The following is a 13,203-nucleotide window of genomic DNA, read 5'->3' on the forward strand; positions in this document are numbered from 1 at the left end:
AAGCAATTGGAGAGAACACAGTTGTAAAGTTACAAAATTTACAAAAGTATGCATTATTTGAGACCCCCAGCAATGTGGTGTTTTATTATACAGTAAATAGTGATGTGGTAACAGCAGTGCCTTTTTCCTTCACACCATAAGTTCTTTACTTATTTCTGTGCTTCAAGCTGTTGTTGACTTCTTTTCCACAAATACAGGAAGATTTGTTTTGTTAGACTGCTCTCTTCCATTTGGCACAGATGTTATAGAAAAGATAAACTTCTCTTTGTTATTACTTTCGCTATTTTATTTATATTTTGGTATGTCTTTTCATGACTTCTTTAAATTTTGTATTTCTTGAGATGTGCTTCTTGTTCTAAATGGTTTTGTTAAAATCTGCATGCTTTCTGTTTAATTGATTCATATGTCTGTGTCCAATTTTTCTAATCCAATCAGTTGGATGATTTGCCTGAGATATAAACATACTAATACTTTCTATTTTATGTATATGCTTTTCTGTATATTTTGGTGCATCTTTGATGATCGTCATAAATTTAGTTCTTTCAGCAGAAATTCGGAGACCATTCATGTTTCTGTAACAGATTTATTCAAGCAACTGCTTTTGTTATATACGTTGAAAGCATTGCATAGTCATCTGCAAATGCTAGGCAGTTGTACTTAATTCCATTTGATCCACTCTGTAGAATTGTTGGTTCAGTTTTGTGATGTTTAAACTCCAAATTCTAGATCTTTTCTTTATTTTTTCTAAGGCAGTAACCCTTCCACCTTTCTTTCATCAATTTTTGTTTCAAATGGCTGTCTTATTTTGCTCATAAATTTCGCTGTAGATATTATGTTTGTTAGTGTGTCACAAATTAGGTTTTTAAATTTAGTTTTAATGTTATCATCTTTAATGATTTGATTTTCTGTTGCTCTATTCACTGAGGCATTATACTGTTGTAGTTCTGCTGGTTAACATTGTGCTGCATATTTTTCAGTTTTAAGTTAGAAATGTATTATGTACAGGACCTTTGCATTTCACTAGTTCTATAAAAATTTACATGATTTCTTTGGGATTCAGTATAGTTTTTAACTAATGATTATGTAATTATTTAATTACCCCACGTGATTTACCAACCGACCTGCCTACACTGTGAAGCTTTCTATGTGGGAATGACCAGCAACAAACTGTCCATTCGCATGAACGGACACAGGCAGACAGTGTTTGTTGGTAATGAGGATCACCCTGTGGCTAAACATGCCTTGGTGCACGGCCAGCACATCTTGGCACAGTGTTACACTGTCCGGGTTATCTGGATACTTCCTACTAACACCAACCTATCAGAACTCTGGAGATGGGAACTTGCCCTTCAATGTATGCTCTCTTCCCGTTACCCACCAGGCCTCAAGCTCCGCAATTTCAAGTTCCCGCCGCTCATACCTCACCTGTCATCTCTGCCCAAACTCTTTGCCTTTACATATGTCCGCTTGTGTCTGTATACGTGCGGATGGATATGTGTGTGTGTGCGACTGTACACCTGTCCCTTTTTCCCCCTAAGCTAAGTCTTTCCGCTCCCGGGATTGGAATGACTCCTTACACTCTCCCTTAAAACCCACATCCTTTTGTCTTTCCCTCTCCTTCCCTCTTTCCTGATGAAGCACCCGTGGGTCGTGAGAGCTTGATTTTTGTGTGTGTGTTTGTGTTTGTTAGTGTCTCTATCAACATACCAACACTTTTGTTTGGTAAGTTACATCATCTTTGTTTTTAGATATATTTTTCCCACGTGGAATGTTTCCCTCTATTATATTCATATGGTGTCTATATGTGTGGATGGATATGTGTGTGTGTGCGAGTGTATACCCGTCCTTTTTTCCCCCTAAGGTAAGTCTTTCCGCTCCCGGGGTTGGAATGACTCCTTACCCTCTCCCTTAAAACCCACTTCCTTTTGTCTTTCCCTCTCCTTCCCTCTTTCCTGATGAGGCAACAGTTTGTTGCGAAAGCTTGAATTTTGTGTGTATGTATGTGTCTGTTTGTGTTTCTATCGACCTGCCAGCGCTTTCGTATGGTAAGTCACATCATCTTTGTTTTTAAATATAATTATTTAATTGGATAGATAAAAAATCTAATCACCAAGCGGTGGCAGAACACACGTAAAAGACTGTTCTGATTGGCAAGCTTTCAGAGCCAGTGGCTCCTTCTTTGGGCAGAAGGGTTGAAGGGGAAGGAAGAAGGGTGAAGGAAAAGGACTGGAGAGGTCTAGGAAAAGGGGTAGATTTTGGAAAAGTCACCCAGAACCGCAGGTCAGGGGAGACTTACAGTACAGGTTGAGATGTACAGTACAGGTTGAGAAGGAGAGACTGATTGTTGGGGACTGCATTGGATAAGATGCACTCCCCAACAATCAGTCTTTCCTTCACATCCTGTATGGTAAGTCTCCCCTGAACCACGGTTCTGGGTGACTTTCCCAAAATCTACCCCTTTTCCTAGATCTCTCCAGTCCTTTTCCTTCACCCTTCTTCCTTCCCCTTCAACCCTTGTGCCTGAAGAAGGAGCCACTGAAGCCAAAAGCTTGCCAATCGCAACAGTCTTTCGTGTGTGTGTTCTGCTTCCACTAGGTGAGTAGATTTTTTATCTATCCAATTAAATAATTTATATCTAAAAACAAAGATGATGAGACTTACCAAACAAAAGCGCTGGCAGGTCGATAGACACACAAACAAACACAAACATACACACAAAATTCTAGCTTTCGCAACCAACGGTTGCTTCGTCAGGAAAGAGGGAAGGAGAGGGAAAGACGAAAGGATGTGGGTTTTAAGGGAGAGGGTAAGGAGTCATTCCAATCCCTGGAGCGGAAAGACTTACCTTATGGGGAAAAAAGGACGGATATACACTCGCACACACACACATATCCATCCGCACATACACAGACACAAGCAGACATTTGATCTGCTTGTGTCTGTGTATGTGCGGATGGATATGTGTGTGTGTGAGTGCGAGTGTATACCCGTCCTTTTTTCCCCATAAGGTAAGTCTTTCCGCTCCCGGGATTGGAGTGACTCCTTACCCTCTCCCTTAAAACCCACATCCTTTCGTCTTTCCCTCTCCTTCCCTCTTTCCTGACGAAGCAACCGTTGGTTGTGAAAGCTAGAATTTTGTGTGTATGTTTGTGTTTGTTTGTGTGTCTATCGACCTGCCAGCGCTTTTGTTTGGTAAGTCTCATCATTTTTGTTTTTAGATATATTTTTCCCACGTGGAATGTTTCCATCTATTATATTCATACAATTAAATAATTTTATTAATAATTGATTATTGTCATTGTTATAATTATAATGTAAGTTGTATAGTCTCATTAATCAGAGTTTTGATAAATGTATTTGTTTTTGTTTTAGTTCGTGGCAAGTGGCCTGATGATAATTGCAAGGAATTACTTGGATGTTTATCCTTATGAAAAATGGAATGCCAAAGAAATACATATCTACCAAAATAATCAGAAATTTAAGCCAACAACAATAGAAATGGTTGATGGTGAAACCAGCCCACCTAATCTGTTGACAGAAGCAGATCTCATAGCCCTTATGGAAAAACATGGCATAGGTAAAAGATAATCAGAACCCTCGTATTTCACTTAGCTCTCCATTTTGTTTTGTTTAACCATAAATTTCAATTCCATCAGGGACTGATGCAACTCATGCTGATCATATAGAGACAATAAAGCAGCGATCCTATGTTGGTCTTGAGAATCAGATGTATTTTGTGCCTGGTTGTCTGGGGATGGGTCTTGTTGAGGGTTATGACTCAATGGGATTTCCAATGTCGAAGCCTAATCTGCGTGCTGAGCTGGAAATCGACCTGAAGAGAATATGTGAAGGAACAAAAGACCCAAAACTTGTGCTGACAGAGCAGTTAGCAAAATACAAAGAAGTCTTTCGAATTGCCTTAGAACAGGTACTTATTATGGTGTTGTTGCTAATATATTTGCCTCATTTATTTTTAGTTAATACAAGGAATGATTCTGTTCAGGACTGTGTTAAACTTGCAAAGAGACAAATACCTAGCTGATCAGTACTTACCTTCAGGAAATGCAACTCCCTGTATAATCAGTACAGACACATAGTAGCAGTAACAGCACTACTAGATTTCAGAACTTCAGAGAGGAAGTGATTGGGGGAAGCTGGTCATGGTAGGTCGAGATTTGGGAGAGCAGCGGGGAAATGTCCTTCAAAATCCAAGCTAAAAGAAACCCAACTTCTATGTGGAGGAAGGAAAACTAACATTTTGGGAGTGCTGTTAGTTAATGTTGTGTGTTTCCGTTGAATGTAGTGGCAGTAGCACATCATGAAGGTAAGCGATGATGAAGCCGTCTGTTTCTTTCTAATTTTATTTTGTTTGGGTTCAGTAATATTAATGTTTTTAATGAAATTTGTAAATTTCACATTGTAGTTAAGTGTGGCATAAAACAATCTTCCAGAAAATTTTTAAATGACATGTTATCAGTCTGACCACGATAGAAATGTAATTGAAATTTAGCACAGCATAATCATTCCATGCATACTGATGTTACTTTACCAAATTGTGACATCAATGTGACTAGAAAGTTATGAAGTTCGTACATTTAGCGTACTTTTAAATGACAATACAGAATATAAATTACAATGAATGAACCCACATGAAGTGAGTTGGACAGTGGAATGTCGTTGGAAATGATATGAAATCAGCGAAATACTCAGTGAGTAGTTTCACCAACATAATATATTAACTATTTTAGGTTTCATTTTACATCTTTGTCAGTTATTTCTATTAGAATCAAAAACAAGTTTCTTTGTCCACCATTGGATGTTACAATAGTCCTTTGTCATTCAAGATTATTATGAAATTCTTCAATATGCAGTACCGTCTGACATAATCAGTCATGCTAAAAGAGAAATACAGTCTGTGAAGTCTGCCTAATCTCCAGAAGTTGTTATACTGATCCAAAACTATATTTTAAGGTATCTGTGTCAGAGTTTCCAGAATCGGTTCCAACACTTGCAAAATTATATAAATTTTAGAGATGACTTCCTTGTACGAGAGTGTGGTGAGAAGTAATGTCTTTGAATTTGTTATGTGAAAGCTCTTAAAGCTTTTTAAATAAAATGAATGTTATTAAAATTTTACATCTGTATTCATTACATTTACATCTTTTTTCCTCAACAAAGTCACCCTGACAAAGAAAACAATTCTTCAATTGGGAGACCTGTTTGGTGAGATCATTACTGTAGAATGTTTGACTATGAAAGTGAATTCCTCAAGGTTGCTGTTTAAGTTTTGGAAACCAATGAAAATCGAATGGTATTAAGTCACTACTGTATGCAGGATGATTGATGACACTGAACTCAAGGTGCTGGATTGTTACAGATGTCAGTGCTTGTGTGTGGCACATTCCTGCTAATCTTCAGTACCAATGAAGCAGTCATTGATACTGAAGTTCCAGGAATACATTTCCACCCCATTATAAGTAAAATCAGAAATTGTGATATGTATGTTGTCTGTCTGAAGAATATTAGACACCACTTTACAGTAACTCAAGAGTGCCATGTACAAAAAATTACATTGTTGTGAAGGGATTTGGGAACACTGTTTATTCATGAGAAAATTATAAAACCATCTCTTTAACCCCTGAAGCCTTGTTTGTTATACTAGTAATTAGAATTTTGTGTATAATACATAGCACAAGAATATTGTAGGAGGAAGGTAAGGGAATGTCTTTATTTGATATTGTATACTACAAAGAACACAGATACAAAATAGTATGCCAGTAGATAGTCATAACTTGTAGTATAAATTGCTACTCTTTCCTAATAATAATTTTGTAATGATCAAGAATGTGTTGAATGTTCTGAGCATATTTGTTGCTTTCATAATTATATCCACTTATATCTTCGGCAGGCAGCTAAAATTGATGAAGCATTAGGAAAAAGTTTTAATGAACAGCCTCGCCTTGTTGAGGAAGAAACATCCATAGGACATGAAGGAGCTAGTGCTGTTTGCAAATGTCCATCATGTGGTCTTGATATGGTACCAAAATCACGCAGAGATAATCAAGGCTGGTACATTGGTTGTATGGGCTTTCCTGCTTGCAGGAATGCTGTTTGGTTACCGTCCTGTGTACAACATGTGGAAGTTAAAAATGAGCATTGTAGACAGGTAACACTGCTTTGAATTGCTATTAGCTAAAATAAACTTATCTCTTCTACGGTAAAATAAGTATATTACTGTCATTGGCAGATAATTAATGAGAAGGGGACCTTCTCCTTAGAGATCAGTACCCAGTGTCATCTTTTGTCTGTTAAACTAATAAAATGTTACCTTCTGAATGTAATTTTCAGCTTACTACTTTTTAGAATATAATTTTCATTTTTGGTCCTCTTGGTCACAAATGTTTCTAAATATTTCTTGGAAGCTTTGCCGTCATATTTGTAGGATAAATGAAATTTATATCTTCTAAATAACAGATAAGTTTTATCTTATCATATATTTCACACTACTTCAACACAAAAGAAATAGGATTGCTTCCGTTACTAAGGAACTATTCATTTAAGTTTGTTAGAATGGGACTGTATTTCAACATAGAACTGTGTTTGTATTCTGTCACAAGTTTCATTAAAATTGATCAACTCATGGCAGTAGACAAGCAGTTTACTGAAGATACATTCTTACATTCCACTGTAAAATGTTATATATGAGACCAGACACAAAAGAAACAAGATATTTGCGCAGAATTTGTGTACTTAAGTAAATATGTTCAATTAGTGGTTGTCACTGTCAAAGTAGGGCTCACTTGAAGCTACACATGTGTGCATTCATTCCTTCTATTGCTCACAACATAAGAATTACTCACTAAGTGGAAACTTGTTTCCAGCAACATTAATTACCTTGATAGCAGAATATCATACATCTGAAATAATTTGACCAGTATTTAGAAACATTAATCACAAACAGAAATGCATACTGCATTCTGCTCACAGTTTAATGAAAGTATAACAGATCAGTCAGAAAATTCAGCTGACTGCTGGCCTCAAATTTACAGTGTGTTGAGTCATTTTTGGATGGATGAGAAAGACTGAAGAAGAAAGGCAGTAATGTGGTGAAGTATTTTTCAGCTTAAACTTGAGAGTGGTATGGAAGTGAATTTGGACTGTGGTGACACAGAGCTCAGAGACGAATATAGTTATCATAGCAGCACTAAGGAAGTGCCAGTTTGGAAAAGAAAGAAATTAAATGCCAATCAGGAACATGAGAAGACTGTTTACTTGAATGAATCATATAATAAATAATGTTCTAAAATTATCATTGGTTCCTGGAGGCAGTCCAGGTGAATGGTAAAACACTTCTTTAATAAGGTAATATCTATTTTTAGCCCCTGCGCCTAATTCTGCAAACACACACACAGTATTTAGTCTGTGTCCTGTCAACCCATTACTTCTTTTTGCAGTCTGCACTGTAAAGATCTTTTCTCCCCGGTTCAGTTCAGGTACTGTGCTGTACCTCTTCACCAGCTGTCTGGTCTACACATCCAGTTTTCACCATTGTTCTCTATCCTGTGCTGCTATTCAACAGTTGCATAGTACATCACATCAGTTGTGAATATCAATGCTGGCATTTAAATTGAATATTTAAATCTGGAAATATTTGAGTTTCCCGTCTTGCAAGTCATATCTTAAAGCACAGGGTGCAGTTCATTTTTTGGCAAAAATATTTAGCTCCTTTTTACCAAAAAGTCAATTAGGGGTAGAAATGAAATCCAGATTATATTTGACAAGTTGTGTGGTGTGTAGATTATGATTTGTGGTAACACCCTATGAAAGCCTCCAGTTCCATATGAATGAGGATCCTTTTGAGTTTTGGAGTAGTCTTCCTAATACAGTCATCTGGGATACATTTGTCGGCTGTTTTTATCCCTTTGTGCAATTTTCCATTCATAACTTGTGCCACACCATGACTGATTGTCATGTTCTTTTGAAACTGTCATTTTTAACATGTAATCACCCCATCACTAAGAAATGTTTATTAATAATGAGTGCCTATTTGATGTGTAATAATTTTTTTTATTTGTAAATCTGAAGCTTTATTTCAGTTGCAATGGGATACGAAATTGTGTCATGTATATTCCAGCACAGGACCTACATTGCAAGACGTAAACACTCTGAGTATTTTAGTCAGGGACCATTACCAGGTGTCATTTTACTTCATCTCTGATGGAAACCATTTAACTGAATCTGGAAGTCATGTTTTGAATTACTTATTTCTAGTGTGTACCTGATATTTTTTCCAGTCTCCATGAAACACTTTGTGATTCACTATACTTTTTTTTAATAAATTCTGGAGCATATAGAAATGCTTTACCAGTTTGCCTACCTCATGACAGTTACATAATTTCTATAATCACTCCAGTCCATCATGAAAGATGCAGCAAACATTTTCTCACTTGTGTTATCACTTAACAGTGACTTCCACCCAGTGTCAAGCCCTAAGCTCTACTGACCTCTACAAACTAATGTGAAGTAACTGTAAAAATTTTTGACAGCTATATGGTAACTTTGGGTCAGTAGCGGAACACTTTTGTAAGAATATTAAAATATGTTATAAGAAGATTGTGGAGAAAAATTAAGAAGAGCAGTGTCCAGTTTAATGAGAAAACTAGAAAGGGATTGATTAATGAGTAAAACATAATAGCTGTGTGAAATTGTCTCCATTTTTCTTTTTCCATTCAGTGGAGATATCCTGTACCACATGTCTTTTAGTGTTCATCTCTCCATTATTATTTATTTTTTGTACTAGATTGCCGTGTGTGTGTGTGTGTGTGTGTGTGTGTGTGTGTGTGTGTGTCAGTGTCCGTATATCAGGCCTGGCCAATATTTGCACTCTCAGATCCCAGAGCATGCTTGTGTTCTGCAAGCGCAAGGTGTGTGAGCAATACACCTATATTCTGAAAGCTGTCCACGTGGGAAACATAGGACGACATATTTGCAAAACTTCTAAGAGGCAAATATTGCAGCATACTTTTATAAGCAGGATTTTATCACTAGTGTGTATTTCAATTTCTTTTTCTTTCTACCAAAGCAATAACTTTCCTACTTAATTCAATAAATACATTGCACAGTGCTAATACAATAAGGAGAACTACTAAAAGCTTTACGTACAGGCAATTAAAATTAAGTTTTGATGTTTATACATTTATACACATTTTGATTATTAGTGCCTTAAAATCTGTTAAACATGAACTTTAGTGGGATTTTGTCAGTTTCATTACTGGAAAAACCGTTTGCACACATACATTGAAATGACTTTAGCAGCTTCTCTGTGCAGTTGAGGATATTACTCTTGATGTAATATTTTACAGGAGTCTTGTAAATTCGTGGATTGTAAAAACAGGTCATTTAGCCAACTGCTAAAATATGCACCTGTCAGCTGAAGTTGGAGGCTATAGGAAGTACATCAGCAGCTTAAAGTGAGAATGTGACAACGAAAACAATCAATTATTGACAAAATTATTTAATTGGATAGATCAAAAATCTACTCACTAAGCAGCAGCAGAACACACACATAAAAGATTGTTGTAATTTGCAAGCTTTTGGAGCCAGTGGCTACTTCTTCAGGCAGAATGGTTGAAGAGGAAGGAAAAGGACTGGAGAGGTCTAGGAAAAGGTGTAAATTTTGGGAAAGTAACCCAGAACCGCGGGTCAGGGGAGACTTACTGCATAGGATGAGAGGGGAAGACTGATCATCCCATACGGTAAGTCTCCCCTGACCTGTGGTTTGGGTGACTTTCCCGAAATCTACCCCTTTTCCTAGACCTCTCCAGTCCTTTTCCTTCACCCTTTTTCCTCCCCCTTCTACCCTTCTGCCTGAAGCAAAAGCCACTGGCTCCGAAAGTTTGCAAATTACAACAATCTTTTATGTGTGTTCTGCCACCACTTGATGAGTAGTTTTTTTATCTATCCAATTAAATAACTAAAGTGGGAATGGGTTGGCAGATAAATCGTAATCAGTCTTTAGTTATAGAAAATCATAGAATCTCTTTGACAGCTCAGTGAAATGTGTCAATTACTGAAATGAAGTCAATCATGTCTGGTCCACAAATGACTGCCTTGAGTTTTGGGAAATGTTCCTTGTCATCAACATGAAGCTGTTTCTTCCATAGAATTAATTTTTGTTTGATAGCGTCTCTCTTGTCTACCATATCTGTTTCCAAATGAGTCTTCTCTTGCATTAAAGATTTAAGGATTTCAAGTAATTGGTGATGTCGACCATGAAAGATTATGTCATTGTTCTGTTTACCCTTAACTCAGCTTTTTTTCCCTAATTGCCGCCTTACGGTGAATGTTTTTGTAGCACATAATAGTGCGATGGCATATTAAGCACGTTGCATGGCCTTCAAGCTATATGAAAAGTAAAGAAATTTCCATTCAGTATTGAATTATGTGATCTTTCCACTTTTTACTTTTTTGGGCAAGAGTGTAGTATTCCTAATGTAGAATGCAAATCTAATTTAACGCAGTTGGCATTGTTAGTAAACTATGGTAAGCCAATAGTCTTGCTGTAGCATCATCCGGCTGCAGCCTTCCTTTTCCTTTACCACTTGGACCCCCAATCCCACTCACCACTGTGCTCAGAGAATGAGGCAGGAGTGTGGTCAGAGATATAGCAAAATGCTGTTTGGCCAGGTCTGCTATATATGTTGTATCCGACAAATTCTGTGTACTTTCTTACTATCTTAGTTTTCTTGTTTCTCTAATCTTAATTATTCCAATTTGTAATTAAAAAATATTTCAGTGTGGGCCAGATGTAAAATTGGTGCACTTCAAGTTTAGCCAGGATAGAGCAAGAGCATATTATGGATCTGAACATACTGGCTGCTTAGGAGGCTGTGATCAGCAGCTCTTAGAGCTGTTAGATGTTGGAGCCATTACAGCATGTGGTAGGTGCAGCTGTAACATAATAAAGTTCAGTATAGTAAAGTGTGCAGAAGCAGAAAATTGAAGACAAAAAGAGGCTGAACTACCTCTACTCCTACTGTCAAAGCTGTAAGTAGTGCATGTGCATATATAAAGGAGCAGAATTATGTTTGTTGTTTCTGTTGTGATTTTCAGTCTGAAGATTGGTTAGATGCATCACTCCCCACATTATCTGTCCTGTGCAGGTTTCCTCATCACTGAATACTTGCTGTAACTTAATTCCAATTGAACCTGGTTACTGTAGTCAACATTTGTTTTGTTCCTACAATTTTTATCACCCAAATTCCTCCCTCATACCAAACTAACTATTCTCTGATGCTTCTTCATTTGTTCTTTCAACCTATCATTCTTTTACTCAGTTTGTGCACTAAAGACCCTTTTTTCTCCACTCGACTCAGTACTTCTTCATTTGTTGTCTCATCTATCCATTCTTCTTTAATACCACACTTTCTTGTCTTTACTGTTTGGCTAGAAATAGAAATACGAAAATGTGGTATGTGTTATACTTTTATCTCCTGATTCAGCTAAAGTTTGAAGACACTATCCATTCTGTTCAACTGATTTTTCATTTATAACAATAATGTAAATTTCTGAACAGAAATGTATGTAAAATAAGAGAAAGGCATCCTCTCACCCATAGATGATTAGTGTGTGGTACACAGAAACATGCGATAGAAAACAGTTAATACTAGCTACTGAGTTCTTGCTTTTTTTTCTATTAAGAGTACCACAGTCATGCACACACTCAGACAGCCAAATGTACAAGCTAGCAGTGACAGTTCCTTTGCCCCCTCTATCAGAATTAAGATGTCATTAGCAAACCTTAAATTTTTTGCATCTTCAAATTTTTTTAATGAATTCCTCCTTTGTTTCCTTCACTGCTTTCTCAGTGGATACACTGAATTAACATGGGGATAGGGTATGACTGTCTCACTCCCTTCTCAGCTACTACCTCCTTTCCATGTTCTTTGACCCTTACAACACAGTCTGGTTTCCGTACAAGTTTTTGCTCCATTTACTGTATGTTGTTCTTTGTAATTTTGAAAATTCAGCACTGGGGGAGGGGAAACCACACCCACACCATCAGACTAAGTTTCCAGGCCAAGCTTATCTCAAGTAGAACAAAAATAAATTGTGATTTGGACTATTACTTTTTATTTTCATAAAAATCAATAGTTTTCCACTGCTTGACCAAAAACTTTTCACCTTGTACTTGTAGGTCCCACGTATTAAGAATCAATCTGAATGTGGCAGTTAACGGCACTTCAGACTTCCTTAGGAGGTTCTTGGAGTTATGTCATTTGTTACAAATACACCTTTTTATTTACATACTTTATTCTATGCCACAATAAATTTATCATCTACACACAAATATGTTCAAGCATTTATTACAGATTGTTGACAATTGAATGTGTATTGCATAAAGAGAAAATAAAGCCAGAGATGGTGACAAATAAGAATACAAAAATATGATGCATGTAAAATTTTAATTTGGTAATTCATTTAGTGTGGTGTATTGCGGCACCAGTTTCCATCAAGATACAATCTACAACTACTGTATCATATACTACACAAGCTTCCAGGTACTGTGACTTCATCATCTATTTAAAAGCAGAAGACTGAGAGAAGAGATCCAAGAACATTTAGCTAACTGAAAATATCTCTTCCTTTTGCAATGTTCTGATGGTTCTTGTTTCTGACAAAATGCGCTACCATATATTGCACTCTTGTTTACATTCATTACATGATACAAAGGTGCTTTATCAGTTGGAACATCACTACTAACAATGTAGGAAAAGATAGACTGCTACTTACTGCAAAGAAGACACATTAAGTTGCAGACAGACACAATTAAAAGACACGTACACAGAGCTTTTGGTCACAGCTTCTTTTGCTGATGAAGGCCATGGCCAAAAGCTTTGTGTGTACTTTTAATTGTGCATGTCTACAGCTTAACATGTCTTAACATATCAATCTATATCTTGCTACATTGTTGATATTCCTATCTGGAGTTTCCATTGTTTGAAACATCACAATTGTGTTGATAAGGACTAAGTCCAAAACGGGCTATTTTATTTAACAGATTACATATTAGTGAATGTATAACAAGTTTTCTCTTGTCCCCTCGATATTATGGGCATTGTCATTCCCATTCTTCCTGTATGGTGCGCATCATATTTTTAAGGCAGGACTCGACAATGTGAAATAAACCACCTGACCCAACAA

General features: G+C 36.8%; 1 protein-coding gene across 1 annotated transcript in view; it reads left to right on the plus strand.

Annotated features, from left to right (window-relative positions):
* The window catches only part of LOC126457798 (DNA topoisomerase 3-alpha), a 197,141-nt gene that overhangs the window by 120,834 nt on the left and 63,104 nt on the right, over positions 1 to 13,203 (plus strand). Inside the window, exons 10-13 of the mRNA XM_050094395.1 lie at positions 3,373 to 3,577; positions 3,657 to 3,928; positions 5,909 to 6,166; positions 10,796 to 10,940. Coding sequence (XP_049950352.1) covers positions 3,373 to 3,577; positions 3,657 to 3,928; positions 5,909 to 6,166; positions 10,796 to 10,940 — 880 coding nt within the window. The remainder of the gene's footprint in view (positions 1 to 3,372; positions 3,578 to 3,656; positions 3,929 to 5,908; positions 6,167 to 10,795; positions 10,941 to 13,203) is intronic.

The sequence above is a fragment of the Schistocerca serialis genome, chromosome 2 (assembly GCF_023864345.2).
Source record: "Schistocerca serialis cubense isolate TAMUIC-IGC-003099 chromosome 2, iqSchSeri2.2, whole genome shotgun sequence".
Taxonomy (NCBI): domain Eukaryota; kingdom Metazoa; phylum Arthropoda; class Insecta; order Orthoptera; family Acrididae; genus Schistocerca; species Schistocerca serialis.